The sequence below is a fragment of the Microcaecilia unicolor genome, chromosome 2, assembly GCF_901765095.1.
Source record: "Microcaecilia unicolor chromosome 2, aMicUni1.1, whole genome shotgun sequence".
In the NCBI taxonomy this organism is placed as follows: Eukaryota; Metazoa; Chordata; class Amphibia; order Gymnophiona; family Siphonopidae; genus Microcaecilia; species Microcaecilia unicolor.
The window spans coordinates 356,472,311-356,500,266 of record NC_044032.1 but is presented as its reverse complement, the minus strand read 5'-3'; the positions used below and the strand labels follow the sequence as shown (position 1 = coordinate 356,500,266).

Genomic DNA, 27,956 nt, shown 5'->3' with positions numbered 1-27,956 from the left:
GTGTAAAGTCTTTCCAAAAGCCCTTAATTGTTTTTGAAGCTTCAGCACAAAGGATAACAGAAAAAAAAATCCATAAGGGGATATCTTTATTGGACTAATGCAATATATTTCTTTACTAGTGTTTAGAAACCTACATTACCTTCCTCTGCTGCAAAACAAAATTTAAAAAAAAAGGCTGATGCCAGAAAATACAAGCGAACCATAAAATACGTTACAATTAAAATATGACAAGGAAGTGGTGGTGGGGAAAGGGCTGTTTGATTTAACAGAGATAAGAAGGTGAAAAGATAGCTGGATTTTATGACTGCTAATCAGCTTTAAAAAAAACTTGCCTCTTCGCTCCTTTTATGTCAGTGTTTAATCGTAAAAATATACAGTTTTATTTATTGCCAACTTATTCAAACACATTAGTTCTCAATTTTTTTTCATGAGCCAACATACAGTTCACATTATCATGGCAAATCATCACCTTCCTTGATCCCCACCCTACATCATTACATTTCCCTCCTTCTCCTCCCATCACCTTACTTCCCCCTCAAAGCTTCCTGATACACTTTTCTGTCTTTCCCCTCACTCTCAAGGCATTCATCTATCCATTCCACTCACAGATCCCAAGAGATACTCATCTGTTCCTTCCTCTCACATAACCTGAGGCATTCATCAATCCCCTCTTTCCCCTCCTCCACCCTGTGAATTCCTCCAGCTGGCAATGTGGCAAGTAGTGCTTATTTGTTGCTTCTTGCTGTCCTGTATTTTGCTTGTGTCTCTGTGTGTTGCAGACTCTGCCCCTTTACCTGCTGCTCAGACCTGGCCACAAATTCTCCACCCACTTAAAGTGACATCAGCACCTGATCTCTATATTTACCTTTTATCAGTTGTGGTGTTTGCCATAGGCACTTGAAGGAGCACGAAAAAGGAGCAGGTCAATCTTTAAGTAGTTTTCTAAGCAACTTTGATAAGCTTACTGAACTTCAAAGAACCTCAAATACTTTAAGAATTACAATTGGTCCTCGTGACCCAATTCCTTCTCATTTTGATTAAAAAAATTTCATACTGCATTCCTTCCTTTTCTACCTAGCATGGTCATTTCCACCTGCACCCTAAACAAATGAGCTTTTCTAAGATCATTCCACTGCAGCTCCTTGTGACTCTGGGCAAGTCACTTAACCCTCCATTGCCCCTGGTACGAAATAAGTACCTGAATATATGTAAACCGCTTTGAATGTAGTTGCAAAAACCTCAGAAAGGTGGTATATCAAGTCCCATTTCCCTTTCCCTTAAATTACCCTGCTAGGAGTCACTACCTTCATTCAAATCCATCTAGATCAGGATAAAACAGTGGCATTAGCTTCACTAGATCCATCATCTGTTTTCAATTTATTAGATCATAGCATTTTACTGAACAGACTTCAAAGTATAGAAATTACAGGGACATTTTTGTCCTGGTTCCATTCTTATTTGTATCAAAGAACTAACATTGTCCTGACGGAAATCCATATCCCTAACCTACTACCACCTATGGAGTTCCACAGGGATCAATTTCTGGGTTGTACATTGTTTATATATGGCACCACTGGCTACCTTGATTCAGACATTAGCACTGACATCATTCACCTATGTTGATAAGATTCAGCTACTGATTGTACTAAATTTATCTCACCCCCAAATCTATCATTGACTTGAATACTAAGCTTGAGAGAATTGCATTTTGGCTGAAAGACCATAAAATGAAACTAGATGCAGATAAGACAAAAGCCATGGTCTTTTCAAGAGTACTAGACGTTCTCTCCTGATACCCTTTGCAATTGAGAATGTAATAATTGAATTTGTTGACTAAGAATATTAGATTTTACTATTAACAAACAACTAAACTTCCAAGCATGTATTTCATCCTTGATTCAAAAATGCTCCTATAAATTAAAACAGATTCATACAGACAAATCAAAACGTCTTAAGAAAATTACTTCATTCCCAATTAAGAGCAAATGGATTATTGCAGAGCCCTCTTCGTCCAAAATACCAGTCAAGTGATAACAGGGGCTAAATGCTGGAATCACATTGCCCCCTTGCTTAAATAAGAACCTTGGCTGTCGCTTTCAGCTAGGATTTCCTGCAAGATTTTAACTTTAGTGTATAAAATACTTAGCGTGGGTCTGCCGTTATTTCTATCTTGTCTGTGGATATTCTAGCCCAATAAAAAGGCATCAGCTTACATTATTATTCTGTTTGTTAGTCTGTTTGAAGGCACAGAAAGAACAGTTAACAGCAGCCAGACTACTTTCTGGACCTTGTCACTTACTCAAGCTGAAGCACTTGGTCCTCCATCAGAGAGATGAGAGGCGAGATGACTATCCCAACACTTGCTGTATAAACAGGTGCAAACTGGTAGCACAAACTCTTCCCATAGCCTCAAAAACAAAGAAGATAAAATTATAATATAGTAACAGCAGACTATAGTTCATTCAAGTATCATGGCCTAGGATATCTGTATTCAATCTTTATCAAACGCAAAAAGAGATCATATTCCAAATCCAATATACAAAATGATGCCTTTATTTAAAAACACCCGCTGAAATGCCTAAGGACAATTATTTTGCCTGTTACAGGATATATTAAAGAGTTAATAGAAATACTGACAAAACAGACGGAACAATTTCCACATGGAAAGTGTCTATTCTAGCTTTTTCATAACAACCATTACTCTCCGGGCTCTTGCACGCTTTTCAACTGTGGGGTTCTCAGGTGTTAGCAAATTATTACATTATGACAGTTGTCACAGCACAGCTCTCAAAAGAAACCTACCTTACAGTCGGTTTTTAAGAATAAAAAGTTTATGTTCTGAGAACCCCACATCTGAAAAGCATGCAAGAGACCTCAAATCAAGATTTAGTGAAAGAGGTTATCCGGAGAGTTCTACTAATGATTGTTATGAAAAACTTAGAAAGATGAATGAGAAGAACTTCTGAAGAAGTCAGATAAATGTGTAAACAATAAAACTGTATGTACTGATATCAAAATTCTAAGGAAGTGCTGGTATCTTGTTACATCTGTAGAAGAATCAGCATTGTCATGGATTTTTATTTCTTAGTTTTATGAACTGCTTAGTCACCTGTCTAGGATAAGGTTTGCGATATATCACACGTACAAATAAAAAAAATAAATACTAACAAAGATCTGGTGACTGCGTATAAAAGAGGTAAGAATCAAAGACATTTTGGTACCATCAGCATTTTGTAGCACCTTGACAGCTAGAAGAAATGCTCCACAGAGACACTTTCCATATGGAAAGTGTTTCATCTGTTCTGTTAATGTTTCCACTAACTCCTTAATACATCCTGTGACAGGCACAACATTTGTCCTTAGGCTTTTCACCAGGTACCTTTAAATAAAGGCATCATTTTATATACTGGACTTGGATCTGCTCTCTTTTTGCATCTGTCTGTTGCAGATCTGTGTTGCCTCTTTATGGACTCCTTCAAACTTTATCAAACTATTTAAGCAATGAATCAAATCTGAACATGTCATATTAAAACACGGATTCGCAGGCTGGTCCTTGCAGTCCCATAACCTGTGTTTTCAGAATATCCACAATGAATATGGAAATGATAAATCTGAATATACTAGGTATCCAATGCAAATTTATCTAATGCATATTCACTGCAGATGTCTTGAAAACCTGTCTGGCTTTGAGGTTAGTGAAGTGGGCTAAGAACCTGGGGAACTGGGTTCAAATTCCCCTGCAGTTTCTTGTGACACTAGGCAAGTCACTTAACCCTCCATTGCTCCAAGTACAAAACTTAGATAGTGAGCCAACTAGGGACAGAGAAAGTACCTGCATATAATGAATATAAACTGCTTTTATTATACCACAGAAAAGTGGTACATCAAATCCCATTACTCTTGTCCTGATACTACACATATTGTGGCTGATTGCATAGATAAGCTGGTTAATACATTCACTGGTCACTAGTGAAGGTATAACTTGACTTAAAAATTGGGCCTGTATTTCTCGCCTAATAAATTGGAATTTCTAAGTAAACAGTTTAAAAAAAAAAACTCACCAGTTGCCATGACGACAAGGTTATCTCTCCTTTCTAGTAACACAGAATGGATCACTTTCCACTGAACTCTAGGAGTTAAGGAAGAAAAAAAGTACGACTTCAATTTTAATTTATCAAAGTGGTACAAATGGTCTAATTATGGAAGCTAAGTATAAAAAAACAAGAGGTCCAAAATGCTGCAATCCAAATATCCAACTGTATATAAGAGTTTCCCATCAATTTATATAAGAAAATATTTTAAAGGACCAACAGAAGGTGGGTAGATTCCTAGTTGTTATAGATTTAATATTCTTATTTTACCACACCAATTGACTTCAACAGTCCATTACTTCCCATTTTTTGAGGATTCTTCAAGAACTTCCTTCGATTCTATCGGATTGCTGATTAGTGAGGATAGATGTAGTGTCCTTATACACAAAGATACCATATAAAGGAGCGTTGGATATCATTAAGTGTGTTCTGGAAAGTCTACCCACACCCCAAAGAGTACCAAACCTTTGATGTCATTGGCATGTTTGGTATTGGATCACAGTTATTTTAAATTCTAAGATAAACTTTATAAACAAACTCATGGTTTTGCAATGGGAGCTTCTTTTGCTCCATTGTTGGCAATGTTGCCACATTTGAAAATCTGTTTGTTTTTTTTAATCAGTTTGGTATCCTAAATGCACTGGAATCCTAGAATACCAGCCAAAGAAATCTTGCATTGGAAGAGATTTCTAGATGATATATTTTTCATCTGGGAAACAAAAAAGAAGGGGGCAGACCAATGTAGTTCCAAAGCAAGTGGTTTATTAAAAAGGATGGCTAAAATAACAATGTAGACCTGCGTTTCGGTGCCACATGCACCTGCTTCATGAGTCATATGAGTTATTTCAGCCACAGATGAAAGAAAATACAAATGTCAATGTTAGGGTAAAATCATCCAATAACCCAGTATCAAAAATACTGGTGAATGAGATTTCAACATCAACAAGGCCGTGACACATATCTAGTAGGGCTTCTGTGTATCCCAATTGCTGAGTTGGGAGAAGATGGGACTTGGGGTCGTTTATGACCAACCCTAGGAGCTCCAGCACCCGACTAGTTCTCTGCATTGACTCTTACGCTCCTTCCTGCAATGTGCTCATGACCAGCTGATCGTCCAGGTAGGGAAACACAAACTTCCGGTCTATGTAGCGATGTTGTGACTACTGCTAGACATTTGATGAAGGCACTGAGCTGACAAGACCAAAAGACAGAATGTGATACTAGTAATGGTGTTTCCTTACTCAAAATCTGAGATAATTACTGTGACTGGGAAGCATCAAAATGGAGGTTTAGGAATCCTTCAAGTCCAGAGAGCATAGCCAATCCTGTTCATGAGTCATGGGGAGGTCTTCGTCCAGGGAAATCATCCTGAATTTTTCTTTAACCATGAATTTGTTCAGGGCCCTTAGTTCTAGGATGGGACAGAATTCCCCCGGTTTTTGGGGGTACAAGTATGTACCTGGAATAGAATTCCTTCCATTTTACCCGGGGGCCACAGGTTCAACTGAATCGTCCTATAAAAGGGCAGAGATTTCCTTTACAAGTACCTGCTTGTGCTGCGAGCTCATGTAAAATGTTCTCAGTGGGCAATTTGGTGGTTTCTGACACCAATGAAGTGTGTAACCGAAGCAGAATATTTGAAGAACCCACCAGTCGGTGGTTATAAGGGGTCACCTTTGATTGTAAAAATTCAGCCACCCTCCCACCAGTATGCCGTCTGGGACAGTTATTTGGATAGAGCTATGCTCTCCTGGAGACAATCAAAAGCTCATCCCTTTATTGACTGGGGAGCCTGCTGGGCCTTCTGGGGCTTTACTCTCTGATTCTATAAAAGTAACCAAAAATTGCGTGTACAAATTTGGGTGTGCACCCAATTTGTACACACAATTTAATTGAATAACGAGCCAAGTAGTGCCAATAATTGGCCAATAGGCGTGTGATCCGCACCTAAATTTTACGCGCATCCTGAAAAAGGGGGTGCAGAAATGGAGGGGTCAAGGGCACTTCAGGGCGTGGATTCCAGTTACGTGCACAATTATAGAATAAGGGGGTTCCACTAATAAATTCAGGCAGGGGCATTGGCACCACGTTTTCCTTGGTGAAAATGAACGCGCCTAAATTTATGCGCAAACACTGCAGTTAAGTGCTATTCTATAAACTGCATCTAACTTTAGGAGTAGCTTATAGAACGACGCTTAAGCGTTTTTTTTTTTCTGCAACGACTTTTTAGAGGCAATTTATAGAATTCACCCCTCAAGGTCTTGCTCTGTTTATGCCAGTTTCCGCTGTAGTCTTTGGGCTGCTGCTAGTTTCCAGTAGGTGCCTTTGGATCCACATGTCAAAAAGTCCTCCATTCCAATTTTCTCTCTCTGCCACTGCTGTCTGTGTTGACAACACAGGAGAGAGAAACCAAAGTACACTCACACAGCAGCAAAGAACAAAAGCACAGGGAGCGTTCAGGAATAGGGGCGTCAACTGAAAATTTATTGACCAGACCCAACACGGTCCATGTTTCGGCAAAGCCACCTGTGTCAGAGGCAGTCTTAACACTAAGATAAATGGCGATTTACTATTTAACATCAAAGTGAATGTTAAAGATCATAGAGGAGGTTTTCTGCCTATGATGACAAAAAGAACTCCTGTAACTAAAGAGCTTTATAGCCAATAGTAGGAGTCTGTTGAGGCTTTTTCCTCCGTGTCAGCATACAATATATGCATGGTTCATTGTTAGGATTTGATTAAGATAGTACAACATTATTATTAGAAACAAAAAAACTGTTTAGCAGAACATTAAATAACTGATGACATATTCTGAAACTATATGATCATGTTAGAAAAAGCAACAGTGCGACCCATAGATATGTGTTATTTGTCTTTGGAAAACTATAAAACCGGATGTTAATGTCAATAAAGATCACACAAAATTTAAAAACAAAATTAACTAGATCTGCTCAAATCAGTCTAACAGTGACAAAGAGCATATGTATACATCAATGAATAAGAAAAGAAAAGCTACAATGCCAGCTATTTGAAGTGTCCCAAGCCTTGACTATGGAAGCGAATGGCACAGAGATGAACGAAATGCAGCTTGCAGACATTAGGCCTCAATGAGACCTGACAGTATGATGTGTCATGGTCTGTGGAAGCAAGAACATGTCACTTCTGCCTAGAAGTGGCATCAGCTGGCCAGTGTTCTCACTGTTGGGCCACTCAGGAGGCATTCTGCCAAATACACCCCTTAGACCTCTAAGGAAGACCCTATCCTGCTGTTTACTGTCAGGAAGAAAACACACTCCTGCACAGACCACATTCTCCGCGGACCTACCAGGATTCTCAATGGACCCATAATATGGCCCTCAGGCCCAAAAGTCTGCCCACCCTTAGAATGGAAACAGAATACCTAGAATTTCAGCAGTTATCATTCCAGCATGGGTGAAAAATAACCTGTAATATGCTGCGCATGCTATCAGGGAACACTTACGGTTTGAAACTAGAATGTCCAAAGTATGTCTTCAGACATCTGACTTGCTCTACATTGGGCTCCGGCAAATAAGGATCTAAAAAGTAAGAAGAGTAATTCAACTTCTTCCAGCACCCTAAAAACATGCAGGTATCCTAAATGCACTGGAATCCTAGAATACAGCCAAAGAAATAAATGGCAATCACTTTTCTCCCTAATGCAAAAATACGTTTACTACGCTCATTTGAACTAACAAACACCTTCCTATGAGCCTGTTTCTTTCACTCTACAGTTGAGAAAATGCTCACAGCCACTGTAAAAAATAAACTTAAGGTATAAGGGGAATCAAGGTCTCCTGTAGTCTGTGAGTAAACATAGCACTTCTCTATTGATTAGCTTGACTATTTTGAATGGGTAATGATAATCTCCTAAACACTAATGATTGACAAGAAGCACAAAAACACAATAAACCAAAGATAGTGAGGATGGGAAACACAAACAGGGACCTACCTAGGAAGCTTATTAAAGCTATGTGAAATATGTCTTTGAACAGTAAGATGATGCTGACTGATTGCAGCTGCCTAAAATAGGTAAAATGGCACAGCTGTACAAAAAGTTGATAATGGTTAAGGAACCAGTTCTGATATTCAATACACAATGATGAATTGCCATTAGTTTCCCAATATGTTGAGTATTTTTCACCCTTTTTGTAGGTCTCCCCCTTATAATACATAACAGTACCAATGACCTATCAAGCTAGTCCATGATACTAAAATTCTAAGTTTCAAAATACCCCAATCATCTTCCTCTTCTTCTTCAATGCCTTCATCATCATCATCATCTACAGCAAGATCCAACTGTGCCATATGGATGGATTCAGCCGATTCTAGGGACTCTGATGTAGTCTGAGGTGTTTTAGATTTGTCAATATCTTCTAAAGACTAGAAATCAAAAAGAAATATTTAAAATAAAAAACCTGCTGAAAAGGAAAAAGTGAAATTTTTTCATTGGATTGTTGGGGGAGGGGGGTTACTGGTGTGGTGCTTAAATAAAACCGACCCTCAAGACTGGAACAATGTAGAAATTTAATGCATAAAACCCAACACGAGCCATGTTTTGGAGCAGAAGAGCACCTGTTTCAGGAGTCAAAATAGTATACTCTTTGAAGAAAAATGAAGTCCAAACCAGTCCTTCTAACAACATATCTAGTTAAACAGCAATGTAAATCCCCACACCCAGCAACACAGCATTATCAATGATCGTACTAGACAATCTAAAATTTTCATTCCCTTCGACCCTCATGACTCCTGACTCACACCTACCTCATTTGACCACAATATAACCTTGTATTTGTTATCAACCGCCTTTACGGTACTATGTAAGCCACACTGAGCCTGCAAATAGGTGGGACAATGTGGGGTACAAATGTAATAAATAAATAAATGTCCAAACACAACGGACTGCTATGGACTTCGTTTTCTATCTAAGACTATATTATTTTGACTCAGAGGCAAGCACTCTTCTGCGCCAAAATACTGCCTGTGATGAGTCTTTTGCATTAAATTTCTACATTGTTCCAGTCTTGAGAGTTCTTTTGTGCTTTCTTTGCTGTCTTGTTTTGTGTACTTTTCTACCCTCTGTTTTGCTACTTGTTTAAATAAAACCATCATTTGGGCAAAGTCAACTGTGGATTTTAGAAAATGCCAACAGTTTAAAGAAATAAAACCCCAATCAATCCTGTATTTTTATATTTCCTGGATGGAACATTTATAACTGTACAGTTGATTCCAAGAGTACTGCAGTACATGGAATCTAGTTTTCATTGTAGGATTTCATTGTAAATGCATGGAGAGAGCAGGCATTAGGGGGTGGCAAACAGGGCAATTGCCCTGGGCCCCCAAACCTGGCTCAAGCTGAAGAAGGATTAGGCTAAAAACCAGCTTTAGGGCCCGCTCCCCAGTTTCTGCCCTGGGCCCTGAAAATCTAACACCAGCCCTGTGTATGGACTGCAGTGCATATAGCAACATCAGTGGCCAAGGCACCACTGTTACATTTCCTAGTTAAAACAATAAATATAAAATTAGGACCTACATCCAAAACAGACGTTTTCTAATCCACAGCTACATTTAGCAAGTGATTACAATATATGTATTAGCATTCTTAAAGACAGTCCTTTAAAGACTGGTTGAAAATGCATACTGAAAACTCCACAGATATTTCAAGAATGTATCTGGAAGTTACTCTCCTATGAGTCTGACAATCTTTAAACCAATAGCACATACTTGACTCTTCAAAGCAACTAGCTGGCCTCTTTCTGGTCTTACTCTGAGGCTTTTCCTTTTTTCCTCTTAATGTATTGTATTTCTTATGTTTTCACATTTTTAAAAACAGAAAACATGTACCTATTATTCTAGCTGAACAAATATTGCCAACACGTCTGCACTGCCACACTCCAGCCCTCTGTTTCCCAAGGAAATAGGGAATTTCATAGGCAGGGCCACATTTTTGTGAACTCTCTCATAGCATCAGAAGATATCAGTTGTTTCACCAGTAGTCCATCAATATTCTTGCACATTGTACACAAAATCTTGGAAGCTGGAATTTCCATACTATCTATGCATCTTTGGTGGTAATTTTACTTCCTAAGCAGCCCAAGCAGAAAATGAATATAGTAAGGTGGCACTGGCTGATACCTACAGCAAGTAACTTGAGGATGTTTATTTGTATTTTTATTCAGCCCTACCACCTCATTATCTCTCTTAATTTTGGTGACCTGACTCCCCTGCCTTTACTGGGCTACACTTTCCAGGGCCATTGAGAACATCTGGAGCTGCCTCCTGCCAAGCTACTTGCTTCTATGGAGCTCTTATGTGTTCTAGGGCTGCAAATCCCTCTTCCCTCTGCTGGGCATACTGTCTGGGGCTGTGGAGCTATGCTGCCACTAGCCCTTGCATCTGCCAGACTCTCTCCACCAGCTACAGCAGACACCATTTTACACCTGGAAAAGCAAGTTGCATATATATGTATGTATGTATGTATATATAAGTACTAGTAAAACAGGTCCGTTTCTGACACAAATGAAACAGGCGCTAGCAAGGTTTTCCTTGGAGTGTGTATGTTTGAGAGAGTATATGTGAGATTGACTGTGTGTGACAGAGAGAGAGTGAGAGTGTGAGTGTGTCTCCTCTGTCCCCCCTCCAGCCACCCAGCGATTCTCCTCTCTCCCCTGCTCCCCCTCCAGCCACCCAGCGATTCTACTTTTTCCCTTGTCCCCCTCCAGCTACCCACCAATGCTCTTCTCTCGCCTGCCCCCCCCTCCAGTCACCCAGCGAGTCTCCAATGTTCCCTGTCCCCCCCTCCAGCCACCCAGTGATTGTCCTATCTCCCCTGCTCCCCCTCCAGCCACCCAGTGATTCTACTTTTTCCCTTGTCCCCTCCAGCCACCCACCGATGTTCTTCTCTCCCCTGCCCCCCCTCCAGTCACCCAGCGAGTCTTCTCTGTCCCCTGCCCCCCTCCAGCCACCCAGCGAGTCTCCTCTGTTCCCTGCCCCCCTCCAGCCACCCAGCGATTGTCCTATCTCCCCTGCTCCCCCCCCCCTCCAGCCACTCCTCCACTTTAATCAGCATATATTAAATTCCCCCCATGTGCTACAGAAAAGCACCAAACGCATCCTATATAATAAAACCCACCTCCAACGTTCTGAAGCTGTAGTTCTGGAACGTTGCAGGAATGCTTCAAGGCTTGAAGGCTTCACTTTCTCGGCTTAAGAACGTTGGAGGTGGGTTTTATTATATAGGATATAAACCATTTGTTTCCATTCACTTCTCTATTTCAGATATTTCACTTAAGATTTCTAATTGTTAGATCACTGATAACTTAATTTCCATTCATTGTTTGTTCTTACGTATACCATTTGTGCTGGACTGAATATACTCCATCTTCCTGTGGTGGTTGTAAATTACAAACTGTTTTCTTTTTGTTTTCTTACAGTTTGTTACTGAAAATTTCAATAAAATTTCTTTATAAACCTGTTCTTGACAATTACATCTCCCTCTATTACAGAAGCACTTCAAGAAATCCATCTATTCAAGAATATGGCCCCTTTTTATGACATCATTAATGCCATCACAAATAGGTATTATAAAACATATTTTAAAAATCCTTTTCTGGGAGTTGTGAGAACAAATTCATTTTACATCATGTGTGATGCAAAGAATTAGTAATGTAAGGGTAATATACCTTTTTGAAGAACATAGATTGCCTGCCCTTTGGCAGCACTGCAAAACACATTAAAGACACCTACTTTCAACATCTCAAGTTCTAGTTCCTCATCGCTTTCAATGATGCATGAGAGTTCTTGCTCATTATCCGTGCTACAGGGGTCCTGAAAGAAATAAAGAACATAGACTATCAATCATAGGCTCCCCTTCCTGGAGCTGTATCACTGTAAAATAGGCACTTTTTACAATGAGAAATGAACAACTCTATAACCCAATATTATAAGTCTCAAGGCCAATAGTGAAAACAAGTTATGCATTTGCTGGCAGGCAGCAAGCTTGCTTATCCACATAGTCTTAGATAAAATTAGTTTGAAAATAGTGTGTGTCTGTGTGTGTCTGTGTGTGTGTGTCTCCCCCTGATTTAAATCAGGAAATCTATGATATACAATTACAACCCGGAACCTCAAAGCTCCAGATAGGGAAAATACATACAGTATTACAAAACCACTATCAAATTAGGAGTAAGTTATTATCATTGGTCCCATAAAGGAAAAAAAGAATCATCCACAAATACTTACATGAAAAAAAATCGGATGATTTAAAAAACTCTTTTCCTCCTGAAACCCAAACAAGTGAGAGACACCATACAGCAAACTCACTATCACTAAGAAAACTCAATCAAAAATATAAATGTTGGATTTCTAAAAGCAGGAGCACCCCCCCCCCCCCCCCCCACCCCACATATACACACATACAAGCCTAACAAACACCAAAAAAACCGGGGATAAAGCCACCTACAAGCAACCAATTAAAGATAGTTCACATGGAACTTGAGTGGAACCCGGGAATTTCACTGTCCACGGCTTGAAAGAGGAGGAGGTGTACCAGCAATCCACCGTAAATTACACCCATGAAGGGTGACATTTGGAGGTTGTATATTATTTTCACCTAGAGGCAAGCACTCTTCTGCGCCAAAATACTGCCTGTGATGAGTCTTTTGCATTAAATTTCTACATTGTTCCAGTCTTGAAAGTTCTTTTGTGCTTTCTTTGCTGTCTTGTTTTGTGTACTTTTCTACCCTCTGTTTTGCTACTTGTTTAAATAAAACCATCATTTGGGCAAAGTCAACTGTGGATTTTAGAAAATGCCAACAGTTCAAAGAAATAAAACCCCAATCAATCCTGTATTTTTATATTTCCTGAATGGAACATTTATAACTGTACAGTTGATTCCAAGAGTACTGCAGTACATGGAATCTAGTTTTCATTGTAGGATTTCATTGTAAATGCATGGAGAGAGCAGGCATTAGGGGGTGGCAAACAGGGCAATTGCCCTGGGCCCCCAAACCTGGCTCAAGCTGAAGAAGGATTAGGCTAAAAACCAGCTTTAGGGCCCGCTCCCCAGTTTCTGCCCTGGGCCCTGAAAATCTAACACCAGCCCTGTGTATGGACTGCAGTGCATATAGCAACATCAGTGGCCAAGGCACCACTGTTACATTTCCTAGTTAAAACAATAAATATAAAATTAGGACCTACATCCAAAACAGATGTTTTCTAATCCACAGCTACATTTAGCAAGTGATTACAATATATGTATTAGCATTCTTAAAGACAGTCCTTTAAAGACTGGTTGAAAATGCATACTGAAAACTCCACAGATATTTCAAGAATGTATCTGGAAGTTACTCTCCTATGAGTCTGACAATCTTTAAACCAATAGCACATACTTGATTCTTCAAAGCAACTAGCTAGCCTCTTTCTGGTCTTACTCTGAGGTTTTTCCTTTTTTCCTCTTAATGTACTGTATTTCTTATGTTTTCACATTTTTTAAGAACAGAAAACATGTACCTATTATTCTGGCTGAAGAGAAGGACCATTTCATATTGCCAACACTTCTGCACTGCCATACTCCAGCCCAGGGCCGCCGAGAGACTGGGCCGGGCCTGGGGCAAGGCCCCCCGAGGTCATCGTCATCACCGCCCCCCTCCGTCCACCACCGTGCCGGGCCCCCCTGAATTCAAATCATATCGCCTCACCTCGACCTCGCTCGGTGTGAAAGAAGCGCAGCAGAGGCAGTCTGCAGATCACCTCTCTTCGGGCCTTCCCTCCCTGTGTCCTGCCCTTAAGTGAATGATACATACCTGTAGCAGGTGTTCTCCGAGGACAGCAGGCTGATTGTTCTCACGACTGGGTTGACGTCCACGGCAGCCTCCACCAACCGGAACAAAACTTCGCGGGCGGTCCCGCACACAGGGCACGCCCACCGCGCATGCGCGGCCGTCTTCCCGCCCGTGCGTGACCGTTCCCGCTCAGTTGAATGACAAGCAAAAATGATCAAACGCAACTCCAAAGGGGAGGAGGGAGGTTAGATGAGAACAATCAGCCTGCTGTCCTCGGAGAACACCTGCTACAGGTATGTATCATTCACTTTCTCCGAGGACAAGCAGGCTGCTTGTTCTCACGACTGGGGTATCCCTAGCTCTCAGGCTCACTCAAAACAAGAACCCAGGTCAATTGAACCTCGCAACGGCGAGGGTATAACAGAAATTGACCTACGAAGAACAACTAACAGAGTGCAGCCTGACCAGAATAAATTCGGGTCCTGGAGGGTGGAGTTGGATTTACACCCCAAACAGATTCTGCAGCACCGACTGCCCGAACCGACTGTCGCGTCGGGTATCCTGCTGGAGGCAGTAATGTGATGTGAATGTGTGGACAGATGACCACGTCGCAGCCTTGCAAATCTCTTCAATAGTGGCTGACTTCAAGTGAGCCACCGACGCTGCCATGGCTCTCACTATGAGCCGTGACATGGCCCTCTAGAGTCAGCCCAGCCTGGGCATAAGTGAAGGAAATGCAATCTGCTAGCCAATTGGAGATGGTACGTTTCCCGACAGCGACCCCTATCCTGTTAGGGTCGAAAGAAACAAACAATTGGGCGGACTGTCTGTGGAGCTGTGTCCGCTCCAAGTAGAAGGCCAATGCTCTCTTGCAGTCCAATGTGTGCAACTGACGTTCAGCAGGGCGGGTATGCGGTCTGGGAAAGAATATTGGCAAGACAATTGACTGGTTAAGATGGAACCCCGACACCACCTTCGGCAGGAACTTTGGGTGGGTGCGTAGCACTACTCTGTTGTGATGAAATTTGGTATACGGAGCATGAGCTACCAGGGCTTGAAGCTCACTGACCCTACGAGCTGAAGTAACTGCCACCAAGAAAATGACCTTCCAGGTCAAGTACTTCAGATGGCAGGTATTCAGTGGCTCAAAAGGAGGTTTCATCAGCTGGGTGAGGACGATGTTGAGATCCCATGACACTGCAGGAGGCTTGATAGGCGGCTTCGACAAAAGCAAGCCTCTCATGAATCGAACGACTAAAGGCTCTCCAGAGATGGCTTTACCTTCCACACGGTAATGGTAAGCACTAATCGCACTAAGGTGATTCCTTACTGAGTTGGTCTTGAGTCCAGACTCTGATAAGTGCAGAAGGTATTCAAGCAGGTTCTGTGCAGGTCAAGAACGAGGTTCTAGGGCCTTGCTCTCACACCAAACGACAAACCTCCTCCACTTGAAAAAGTAACTCTTTTTAGTGGAATCCTTCCTAAAGGCAAGCAAGACACAGGAGACACCCTCAGACAGACCCAACGCAGCGAAGTCTACGCCCTCAACATCCAGGCCGTGAGAGCCAGAGACTGAAGGTTGGGGTGCAGCAACGCTCCGTCGTTCTGCGAAATGAGAGTTGGAAAACACTCCAATCTCCACGGTTCTTCTGAGGACAACTCCAGAAGAAGGGGGAACCAGATCTGACGGGGCCAAAAGGGCGCTATCAGAATCATGGTGCCGTGGTCCTGCTTGAGCTTCAGTAAGGTCTTCCCCACCAAAGGTATGGGAGGATAAGCATACAGGAGGCCGGTCCCCCAATGAAGGAGAAAGGCATCCGACGCTAGCCTGCCGTGTGTCTGAAGTCTGGAACAGAACAGAGGCAGCTTGTGGTTGGTCTGAGAGGCGAAAAGGTCCACCGAGGGGGTGCCCCACTCTCGGAAGATCTTGCGTACCACTCTGGAATGGAGCGACCACTTGTGCGGTTGCATGACTCTGCTCAGTCTGTCGGCCAGACTGTTGTTTACGCCTGCCAGGTATGTGGCTTGGAGGAGCATGCCGAACTGGCAAGCCCAACGCCACAACCCGACGGCTTCCTGACACAGGGGGCGAGATCCGGTGCCCCCCTGCTTGTTGATGTAATACATTGCAACCTGATTGTCTGTCCGAATTTGGATAATTTGACAGGACAGCCGATCTCTGAAAGCCTTCAGTGCGTTCCAGATCGCTCGGAGCTCCAGGAGGTTGATCTGTAGATCCTTTTCCTGGAGGGACCACAGACCCTGGGTGTGAAGCCCATCGACATGAGCTCCCCACCCCAGGCGAGATGCATCAGTCGTCAGCACCTTCGTGGGCTGTGGAATTTGGAATGGACGTCCCAGGGTCAAATTGGTCCGAATGGTCCACCAGTGCAGTGAAGTGCGGCAACTGGTGGAGAGGCGGATGACATCTTCTAGATTCCCGGTGGCTTGAAACCACTGGGAAGCTAGGGTCCATTGAGCAGATCTCATGTGAAGATGAGCCATGGGAGTCACATGAACTGTAGAGGCCATATGACCCAGAAGTCTCAACATCTGCCGAGCTGTGATCTGCTGCGATGCTCTGGTCTGGGAAGCCAGGGACAGGAGGTTGTTGGCCCTCGCCTCGGGAAGGAAGGCCTGAGCCGTCTGAGTATTCAGCAGAGCTCCTATGAATTCCAGAGACTGGGCTGGCTGGAGATGGGACTTTGGGTAATTTATCACAAACCCCAGCAGCTCCAGGAGTTGAATAGTGCACTGCACGGACCGGAGAGCTCCTGCCTCCGAGGTGTTCTTGACCAGCCAATCGTCGAGATATGGGAACACGTGCACTCCCAGCTTGCGGAGATACGCCGCCACCACCACGAGGCACTTTGTAAACACCCGTGGGGCAGAGGCGAGCCCAAAGGGCAGCACACAATACTGAAAGTGCCGTGTGCCCAGGCGGAATCTGAGATACTGTCTGTGAGCCGGCAGTATCGGGATGTGAGTGTATGCGTCCATTAAATCCAGGGAACATAGCCAATCGTTTTTCTGAATCATTGGCAGAAGGGTGCCCAAGGAAAGCATCCTGAACTTTTCTTTGACCAGGAATTTGTTCAGGCCTCTCAGGTCTAGGATGGGACGCATCCCCCCTGTTTTCTTTTCCACAAGGAAGTACCTGGAATAGAATCCCTGCCCTTCCTGCCCGGGTGGTACGGGCTCGACCGCATTGGCGCTGAGAAGGGCGGAGAGTTCCTCTGCATGTACCTGCTTGTGATGGGAGCTGAAGGATTGAGCTCCCGGGTGACAATTTGGTGGCAGGGAGGCCAAATTCAGGGGGTATCCGCACCGCACTATTTGGAGAACCCACTGGTCGGAGGTTATGAGAGGCCACCTTTGGTGAAAAAATTTTAACCTCCCTCCGACCGGCAGATCGTCCGGTACGGACACTTTGAGGGCGGCTATGTTCCCATGGATCCAGTCAAAAGCCCGTCCCCGGCTTTTGCTGTGGAGGCGCAGGGGGCTGCTTAGGTGCACGCTGTTGACGAGAACGAGCGCGCTGGGACTGTCCCTGTGCCTGACGAGGCCTTCAGGCCGGCTGGGTGTACCTACGCTTGGTAAAAGCATAGGGCGCAGCCTGCCGGGCCCGGGAAAAACGTCCACCTGCTGAGGTGGATGCTGAAGGCGCCCGGTGGGAGAGCTTGTCAAGGGCGGTTTCCCGCTGATGCAGTTGGTCCACCAGCTGCTTGACCTTCTCGCCAAAGATATTATCCCCCCCGGCAAGGGACGTCGGCCAGTCTCTGCTGGGTGCGGTTGTCCAGGTCAGAGGCACGCAGCCATGAGAGTCTGCACATCACTATACCTTGGGACGTAGCACGAGATGCCACGTCACAGGTGTCATATATACCCCTGGACAGGAACTTTCTGCACGCCTTCAGCTGCCTGACCACCTCCTGAAAAGGCCTGGACTGCTCCGGCGGGAGCTTATCGACCAGGTCCGCCAGTTGCTTCACATTATTCCGCATGTGGATGCTCGTGTAGAGCTGGTAAGACTGGATGCGGGTCACGAGCATGGAAGATTGGTAGGCCTTCCTCCCAAACGAGTCCAGAGTGCGAGACTCCCGCCCCGGGGGCGCCGAGGCGGTATCCCTCGAACTCCGTGCCCTCTTGAGAGCAGAGTCCACGACCGCCGAGTCACGAGGCAATTGGGTCCGCATTAACTCTGGGTCTGAGTGGATTCTGTATTGGGACTCTGCTTTCTTGGGGATGGTGGGATTAGATAGTGGTCTCAACCAGTTCCGAAGCAGTGTCTCTTTGAGGACATTGTGCAACGGTACCGTGGAGGACTCTCTAGGTGGTGATGGATAGTCGAGGACCTCGAGCATCTCAGCCCTCGGCTCATTCACAGAGACCACGGGAAAGACATATCCCTGACAAAGGAGGCAAAGGAGAGGCTCTCAGGTGGCGAGAGCTTCCTCTCTGGTGAATGAGTGGGATCAGAGGGAAGGCCCACAGACTCCTCTGAGGAGAAATATCTGGGGTCCTCCTCCTCCCCCCACGAGGCCTCTTCCTCGGTGTCGGACATAAGCTCGTGCAGCTGAGTCCTCAACTGGGCCCGGCTCGACGTCAAGGCACCGAGGCCTCGGTGGCGTCGTCGAGCGGTGGACTCCCGCGCCGGCGGGAATGAAGCTCCCTCCATCGACGTCGACGGGGACTCCACCTGCGTGGCGGTCGAGACCGGCGTCGCAAGCGGCGTCGGCGTCGAAGGCCTCGGCACCGGACTAGAGCTCGCCGGCGCCACAGTCAACGGCGCCGAGGGCGCAAGCACCCCCGGCGCCGGCACAGTCTGGCGCATCAGCCCTTCCAGGAGCCCCGGAAGGATGGCTCGGAGGCACTCGTCAAGGCCCGCTGTCGGGAAAGGCGAGGGGGCCGGTAGAGGCGTCGGTGCCGGAAGCTGTTCGGGTCCAGGAGACTGCACCGCAGTGCTGGGACCCTGACGCGGCAGTACCTCTACTACAGAGGGGGACCTCTCCTCTCGACGCTGCCGCTTCCTCGGCGTCGACTCATCTCTGGCGCCGGGAGCCGGATGCATCGAGGGCGACCGATGACGGTGTTTCTTCGTCTTCTTGCGATGCCCGTCATCGGCGCTTGGTGGAATCGAGGAGGAGGAGGAGGAGGTCGATCCCGCTCGGCCTCGAGGGACCGGGTCCGACAGGGTTCGGTCCCGAGGGCCCTGGGTAGAGGGAGTGACCGGGGCCGATTGCCCACGCGGCCTCTCACCCCTGCCTTCACCGGAGGACCGGTGGGCCGACGGGACCTGTGCTCCTGGGGTCGATGCCATCGGTGCCGATTTCGTGGACATCGATACCGGTACCGAAGAACCGGCCGTCGATACCAATGCCGTCGAAGTCGAGGGGCCGGCGCAAGTTCCAAAAAGACGGTCCCGAATAACTTGCCTCGCTACTTGTGTCCGTTTCCGGAGACCGAGACACAAAGTGCACGTCTTGGTATCGTGCTCCGGCCCGAAGCACTGGAGGCACCAAGCGTGAGTGTCGGTCTGTGAGATATGCCGGCCGCACCGACCACACTTTTTAAATCCACTCGGGACCTTCGAGGACATCGACGGAAAAATCGCGTCGGCGAAATCAAAGTCGTCGATGGTGGCGGTAAAAATCACACCTCGAAAACAAATCGACCGCGCGGCCACAAGGCCGCAGCGCGACGCCCCCGCTAAGAGACGAGGGAAAACAAAGTTCAGCTTTTTTTTTTTTATAAACTAAATAGAAAAAACGAAGAACGATGAAACGAAAAGAGAAAAGAGAAAAAATTTGCGGTTAAACGCGATCCGGTTTCCGGGGCTGACAGAGAGAGAGACGAACATGGCTCTCTCCAGCGCGGAAAAGAAAAGACTGAGCGGGAACGGTCACGCACGGGCGGGAAGACGGCCGCGCATGCGCGGTGGGCGTGCCCTGCGTGCGGGACCACCCGCGATGTTTTGTTCCGGTTGGTGGGGGCTGCCGTGGACGTCAACCCAGTCGTGAGAACAAGCAGCCTGCTTGTCCTCGGAGAATGCAAGTTACGTCTGACAAGGGCAGGACACAGGGAGGGAAGGCCCGAAGGGAGGCGATCTGCAGACTGCCTCTACTGCGCTTCTTTCACATGGAGCGAGGTCGAGGTGAGGCGCTATTATTTGAATTCAGGGGGACCCAGCCTGGTGGTGGATTGAGGGGGGGCGAGTGGAGGGGACTGCGGCGCCGGGCCCCCTTAGAGGGCCGAGACCGGGTAATTTTGTCCCCCCCCCCCCCCCCCCTTGGCGGCCCTGCTCCAGTCCTCTGTTTCCCAAGGAAATAGGGAATTTCATAGGCAGGGCCACATTTTTGTGAACTCTCTCATAGCATTAGAAGATATCAGTTGTTTCACCAGTAGTCCGTCAATATTCTTGCACATTGTACACAAAATCTTGGAAGCTGGAATTTCCATACTTTCTATGCATCTTTGGTGGTAATTTTACTTCCTAAGCAGCCCAAGCAGAAAATGAATATAGTAAGGTGGCACTGGCTGATACCTACAGCAAGTAACTTGAGGATGTTTATTTGTATTTTTATTCAGCCCTACCACCTCATTATCTCTCTTAATTTTGGTGACCTGACTCCCCTGCCTTTACTGGGCTACACTTTCCAGGGCCATTGAGAACATCTGGAGCTGCCTCCTGCCAAGCTACTTGCTTCTATGGAGCTCTTATGTGTTCTAGGGCTGCAAATCCCTCTTCCCTCTGCTGGGCATACTGTCTGGGGCTGTGGAGCTATGCTGCCACTAGCCCTTGCATCTGCCAGACTCTCTCCACCAGCTACAGCAGACACCATTTTACACCTGGAAAAGCAAGTTGCACACATATGTATGTATCTATATTAATAAATCCCACCTTGAACGTTCTGAAGCTCACTCCAAGGCAGAGAAGCTCACTCCAAGGCAGAGAAGCACAAAAATCCTGTAGTCTTCATAGGCTAGGACCAGTCACCCTCACTCATAGACCCGCCCTCAGCCACGCCCCATCTGTACATAAAACACTACCTCAACATTCTGAAGACAACCTGCTGAAGCCATCTGCAAAATCCCTAAACAGTTCGTAAGTTCATGGTGGTGAAGTCATCCAACTCACGTCTCTCTGCCCCACCCTCGAGGGCAGAACACAGAGAGTAAAGGGATCCATAAAGGCACCCCTACCAACTGGCAACCCCCTCCAACAAACAACGACCCAGGCAGGGGGAGTGTTTCCGTACTCCTCCCCCTGCCTAGGAATCGCTACAGACTGCTGGCAAACTCCCCAACCACACGACCACAAAAGCCACCCACAACCCCCCCCACACACAAAACATACACACACACACACAAACACAAACACACACAAACACAAACACACACACAAACGCATACACAAACGCAAACACACACATAAACACACACAAACACACACAAACGCAAACACACACACAAACACACACACACACACAAACACACACAAACGCAAACACACACACACACACGCACACACAAACACACACAACCACACACAGAAACACAAACACACACAGAAACACACACACACACAAACACACAGCAACACACACACACAGAAACACAAACACACACACAGACAGACACAGAAACACAAACACACACACAAACACACACACAGAAACACACACACACAAACAGAAACACACACAAACACAAACACACACAAACACAAACACACACACAAACACACACAAACACACACAAACACAAACACACACAAACACAAACACACACACACACAAACACACACACACACACACACACACCCACACACAAACAGACTCGACGGTGCACCTCTAAGTGCCCCCCCCGCCGCATCACCACAACAACCCGTGCAATGGGGCATCAGAAAGCCCCTAACCCCTTCCCTCCTCGCCGCATCACCCAACCCCTCCCCCGGCGCTTCACCAATCCCCTCCCCCCCCCCCCACATCGACCGCCTTGCCACCTGCGACCGCTAATACAAACTCTGTCCGGCGGCTGCTGCTGCTTCTATTCAGCAGCAGCAGCCAGTACATAAAGAAAACAAACAAACAAACAAAAAAACAACCTCCTAAAACGCACCTCCGTGGAGAACCATCTCACATTGGCTGATGTCTCTGCAGCCGCTCCTCCTCTCCCCTCAACGTCAGTGCCCCTGCCGGAAGACCCCGGAGAAACGCCGAGATGTCAGAGGGGAGAGGAGGAGCGCATGCTGAGACTTCAGCCAATGTGAGATGCTTCTCAATGGAGGTGCGTTTTAGGAGGATTTTTTTTTTTTTTGTTTGTTTTCTTTATGTACGGGCTGCTGCTGCTGAATAGCAGAAGCAGCAGCCGCCGGACACAGTTTGTATTAGCGGTTGCGGGTAGCAAGGGGGTTGATGAGGGGGGGAGGGGCTTGGTGATGTGCCACGGTGGGGGGGGGGTCGGGTGATGCGCGAAGGGGGGGGGACAAGGGGCTCTCTTTGGGTGCTGTGCCGGCTGGGGGGGAAGGGGGGGTCTCGCTGGACATGGGTGGCTGGAAGGAAGCAGGGGGAGGGGAGGGTCGCTGCACATGGGTGGCTGCAGGGGGGGCAGGGAACAGGGAGATAGGGATGGGGCTCCACACACCACATGGGTGCCTGCAAGGGGGACAGGGAATACAGGACGGACACTGCAGGGCGGGCAGGGGGACAGAAGGGTTGGTGGTCATCAGGGGGGACAGGTGGGTCGATGGGCATGGCTGGCCACAGGGGAGGAACAGGGAAAAAGGAGAGGAGTGTCCTCAGACATGGGTGGCTGCACAGGAGAGGAGGGTCGCTGGACATGGGTAGCTGCAGGGGGGGCAGGGGGACAGAAGGGTCGCTGGACATGGCTGGCTGCAGGGGGGACAGGGGAGAGGAGGGACGCTGCACATGCGTGCCTGCAGGGGGACAGGAGGGATGCTGAGGGGGGGGGCTGAGACCACATGGGTGGCTGCAGGGGGAGCAGGGGAGACAGGAAGGACGCAGCAGGGGGAGAGGAGGGTTGATGGGCATGGGTGGCTGCAGGGGGATGCTGGACATGGGTGGCTGCAGGTGGAACATGGGGAGAGGAGGGTCGCTGCACATGCCTGGCTGCAAGGGGGCAGGGGAGAGGGAGGGGGTGAGGGGGTTCCTCACACCACACACGCAGTCACTCATTCTCTGTCTGCCACATACACTCTCACACTCACTGTCTTTGTCCCTCTCTCTCACACAGTGTCACACAGAAACACAAACACTGTCTCTCACACATTCTCTCTCTCGCACAAACACATACACTCTGTCTCTCTCTCTCTCTCACATTCTCTCTCTGATACACACGCTCCATCTCTCACACACGCTCTTTCTGAAACATACACTCCAAGGAAAACCTTGCTAGCGCCCGTTTCATTTCTAACAGGAACGGGCCTTTTTTACTAGTGTATATATAAGTATATGAACCATTTTTTTCTATTCACTTCTCTACTTCAGATATTTCACTTAAGATTTCTAATTGTTAGATCACTGATAACTTAATTTCCATTGTTTGTTCTTACGTATCCCATTTGTGTTGGATTGAATATACTCCATCTTCTTGTGGTGCTTGTAAATTACAAACTGTTTTCTTTTGTTTTCTTACAGTTTGTTACTGAAAATTTCAATAAAATTTCTTTATAAACCTTTTCTCGACAATTACATCTCCCTCTATTACAGAAGCACTTCAAGAAATCCATCTATTCAGGAATATGGCCCCTTTTTATGACATCATTAATGCCATCACAAATAGGTATTATAAAACATATTTTAAAAATCCTTTTCTGGGAGTTGGGGTAGTGAGAAAAAATTCATTTTACATCATGTGTGATGCAAAGAATTAGTAATGTAAGGGTAAGAGTAATGTACCCTTTTGAAGAACATAAATTGCCTGCCCTTTGGCAGCACTGCAAAACATATTAAGGACACCTACTTTCAACATCTCAAGTTCTAGTTCCTCATCGCTTTCAATGATGCATGAGAGTTCCTGCTCATTATCCATGCTACAGGGGTCCTGAAAAAAACAAAGAACATAGACTATCAATCATAGGCTCCCCTTCCTGGAGCTGTATCACTGTAAAATAGGCACTTTTTACAATGAGAAATGAACAACTCTATAACCCAATATTATAAGCCTCAAGGCCAATATTCAAAACAAGTTATGCATTTGCTGGCAGGCAGCAAACTTGCTTATGCTTAGTCTTATATACATAAAATTAGGCCATTTTTCTTGCTAACTGGCCAGATTTTAATCTGTACAAAAGGCTAGCATTCAGGGAGCATGAAGGCAGAGATGGCCCTTACCCATTTATCAACAATATTCAGCCACTAAATAGATAAGTTATGCACTGAATGTAGGCCTACCAAACACCAAAGTCTAAACGGAAGAGTCACTGGCAGATGACTGGTTACATGTACATTCAGCAGCACTATCCCTTTAACTTAAGCACTGGAACCAGCGCTTAACTTTAAATGATGCCCTTCTCATCTAAGTATCAGGTGCCTCACTATCATCAACCATCAAACAGAATTAACCTGCAGATCTATAAGAAGATTTTTTTTAACTCAAGAAATTCCTTTTTTATGGAAAATATTTTTATATTCTGTTCCAGAGGGTCTGCCAACAGCAGAAATGCCTATGCTAATGGGTTGACAGGACATATAAACATTGGTTTGGCGAGGCTCCTGCCCAAATTAAGCCCCACTTAGCTGGCCAGCCACCAATATTCAGCTGCACTTAACTGGGTAGCGGCGCTGAACATCATTACTAACTGGCCATTACCTAACCAGCTAGGTTAGTGACAGCCTAGGGGTGGAGCTTGGGCAGAGCCACAACTCAGCTGGTTAATGTCGATGTTCAGTCTGCTAATCAGCTAAGTAAGCGAATAAAGAACAGAAAAAAGCATGACCAGGCACCAGTCTAGATATCAACCCAGGTAAATTCTGGATCAGAGCACATACCCAAATATTCAATGTCAGGAGCCAAGGCATGCCCTGGCACTGAATATCTGAGGTTAGGTCAGCCTGCAGCTGAAAGCAGCTTGCAAGGCAATTACTGCCATGGGCTGAATATTACTCCCTGTGTGTCTAAAAAATTATAAGCGAAAGAATGCTAATGAAGTTTAAATAAATGAATTATGTTTGTATGGTTCTAGAACCAGGAAAATTAGTCAGTTAAGATGAATTTAATGTGTGTCAAGTCCAGATTTCGGCAAAGGGAACCTTCTATAATGCCTATTTTGATATGCACCAGAGAATTTCCATTGCTGTAACACCTACATACAAGCTTGTCAAAGTACAAGGGCAGGAAGGCCCCACACTAATTCTTTTTTCTTTGAACTGGACTATTTATTGCAAACAGGGCAGGCACCAGAAAACAAATGGTGCAGACCTCAAGGATTTATGTCAAAACTTTAGCAGCAGATCAACTGGAGTCCTTTTGTTGTTCATTCACAGTTCAAGCCACCAGTATCTAGCAGATCCCAAAAAGTAGATCTATTTCACGTGAGCTCATTTATAGGGACAAGCAATGGTTCTCCAAGTCTACATGGCTAATAAAATTTTATAGACTTTCTCTCCAGGAACTAGTTCAAACATTTTTGAATTTCACTGTTAGTTTTCTCAGCTTAATTATGTGCTGCATGATAAATATACTACTTGTTATTTTCATGGAGAGCCTTTTTGATTTGCTGCTGTTTGAATGGTTAAACAACCATTCCCTATTTAACTCTTATCTCACTCATGATTTTATAAACTTCTATCATATCCCCTCTCAGTCTCTTCTGCAATTTGAATAACCCTATTTATTAGCCACACAATCTCAAAGCACTTGGCGGTGAACAAATCAGCATATATAATAAAAACACCAAAAATAAAATAACAAAAAAACGTTCATATATAAGATGTACAAAAAAAGCCAAAAATACAATGATTCCAAGATCTTTTTCTTGGATAGTTGATCAACTCAGAACCCATCATTTTGTGCCTGTAGTTGGGATTAACTCTCCATTGCAGACTGTGAGCCCACTAAAGACAGAGAAAGCACCTGCATATAAATAAATGTAAATTGCTTTGGTTGCCCACCCACAGAAAGGCCATATATAAAAATCAATAAACCTTTTCTTTGTGTGATCACTTTTCACATGTCCACATTAAATGTCACATGCCATTTAGATGCCCAGTCTCATTGTTTTACAAGATCCTCACAATTCTCTGCCACAACTGTGATATCAATATATTTCTCCTCCAAGGCAGCATACGGGCCAACAGAATTAATCTATCCCACAAGCGTTCTTTTCTCCAAAGCTTTAAATCACAAACTTTTACAGCAAAGCAAAGCTAACACATTTAGGATTGAGTTCTGAGAATCTAGTGCTTAATTTCTGTGCACTATAGAAAGGCAAAAAGGATAAAGAATGGTGCTGTGGAAGATTTGCCTGGCAGTAGGGTACACAATCTCAGTACAATGTCCTTGACAGAGGGGCTGAAACCAAGGCATTTGAGGGAGAGGTTCAGGGATGCAGCTGCAGAGGGAAGCCACAGATGCACAATGGAAAAAGGGGTAAGGGGAAGGATCGCTTGATCTAAGAGGATGCCTTCTGTCTTAAATAGTAACTCTTAATATTAAAAGGCTGAATTTACCCCAAAAGAGAAGTTTGCTATAGCTTTTATTCAGGAAACCCACTTTACCAGAAAGGCAGAAGTGTTGATCAGGAATGTGAAGTATTCTCAGATTTTCTTTGCCTCCAATACCTTGGGATGGAAGAGGACGGAAGTAGCCAATTTAACCAAGAAGGATTTTCCACTTTAAGTAGAGGATGTGGTACAAAATATTGAAGAATGTAAATTACTTCTAGGAAGTAATCTTCCTAGAGAAGCACAATCGGTGTTTTGGAGGGGAGTGAGGGAGTTAATTGAGTAGACGGCAACAAGTCAGCTATTAATGTTGGAGGAGGGGGGAGGAACAACTATGGGTGAATCTCTTCATAAAGGCGGTAAGTAAAGTAAGTAAATAAAGCAATGGATCCTAGATGGGATAGACAACCCCAAATGATAACACAGCTTCACTCCCCCAGAGAATCGTAAAGAAACTTGTGATGGATTATAAGCTAGTAGATCTCTGGAGAAGCAAACATCCAGATATTTACTTTACTTTTGCATTATCCATTACTTATGTTCCGCCTACACCAGTACAGGTTCGAAGCAGATTACAGAAAAATAAGACCAGAAACAGTTAGTTCTGGAATATGAAAAATACAATCAGTTTAAATCAGCATAATTAAACTAACAATTGTAATTAGACTGAACTTTTATTTAGAAACAATATTTTTGAAGCAGAATATTCTTAAACAATTTGCAAAAAGCAACATAATTATGCATTTGACCCACAGACACGATTCCATAGCTTAACTGTGCAATAAGAGATAGAAACATTAATTTTAATTGGTTATGAGTTCTGAATTTAGAATGGAAAAAAATAATCAATAAATCAATAAAACGACGGTGGGGCCAGTTCATGAATAACTTTAAATATAAAGTTATAAATTTAATTTGAAATAAATCCTGGCCTCCACCGATAACCAAATGAAACTGTATGTATCAGGGTGTAATTCTCTCAAACTTAATCAGAGATCAGATCAGAGAGCAATAGCATTTATTGAAGAAATTAAAAACTATTGAAAAATATTGCTCTCTGATTGATCTGCTTTTGATCTAGTACCCAGAATCTTCAAGGATTCGTTTATAAGATATATTAATTTACCACACCTGGGTTGAGTCATCTGTAGCCCCCTATGAAAAGAAATTTTATCACTATTCAATTTCAAACGACTGTTGGCCATCCAGGATGCAATCAAGGAAACACATTTCTCAATACTTCACCTAACCTGTAATAGATCAAAGGAGTTGGAATTAACACAGTAGTTATATATATATATATATATATATATATATATATATATATATATATATATATATATAATTTTTTTAAATCCAGAATGTTCTAATTCAGCACC

At 44.8% G+C, this 27,956-nt stretch overlaps 1 protein-coding gene across 1 annotated transcript in view; it reads right to left on the bottom strand.

Moving 5' to 3' along the window:
- WRN (WRN RecQ like helicase) overlaps positions 1 to 27,956 on the bottom strand; it is a 442,993-nt gene that overhangs the window by 303,693 nt on the left and 111,344 nt on the right. The window contains 6 exon segments of the mRNA XM_030194495.1: positions 2,300 to 2,408; positions 4,062 to 4,129; positions 7,573 to 7,648; positions 8,345 to 8,492; positions 11,856 to 11,936; positions 23,876 to 23,956. Coding sequence (XP_030050355.1) covers positions 2,300 to 2,408; positions 4,062 to 4,129; positions 7,573 to 7,648; positions 8,345 to 8,492; positions 11,856 to 11,936; positions 23,876 to 23,956 — 563 coding nt within the window.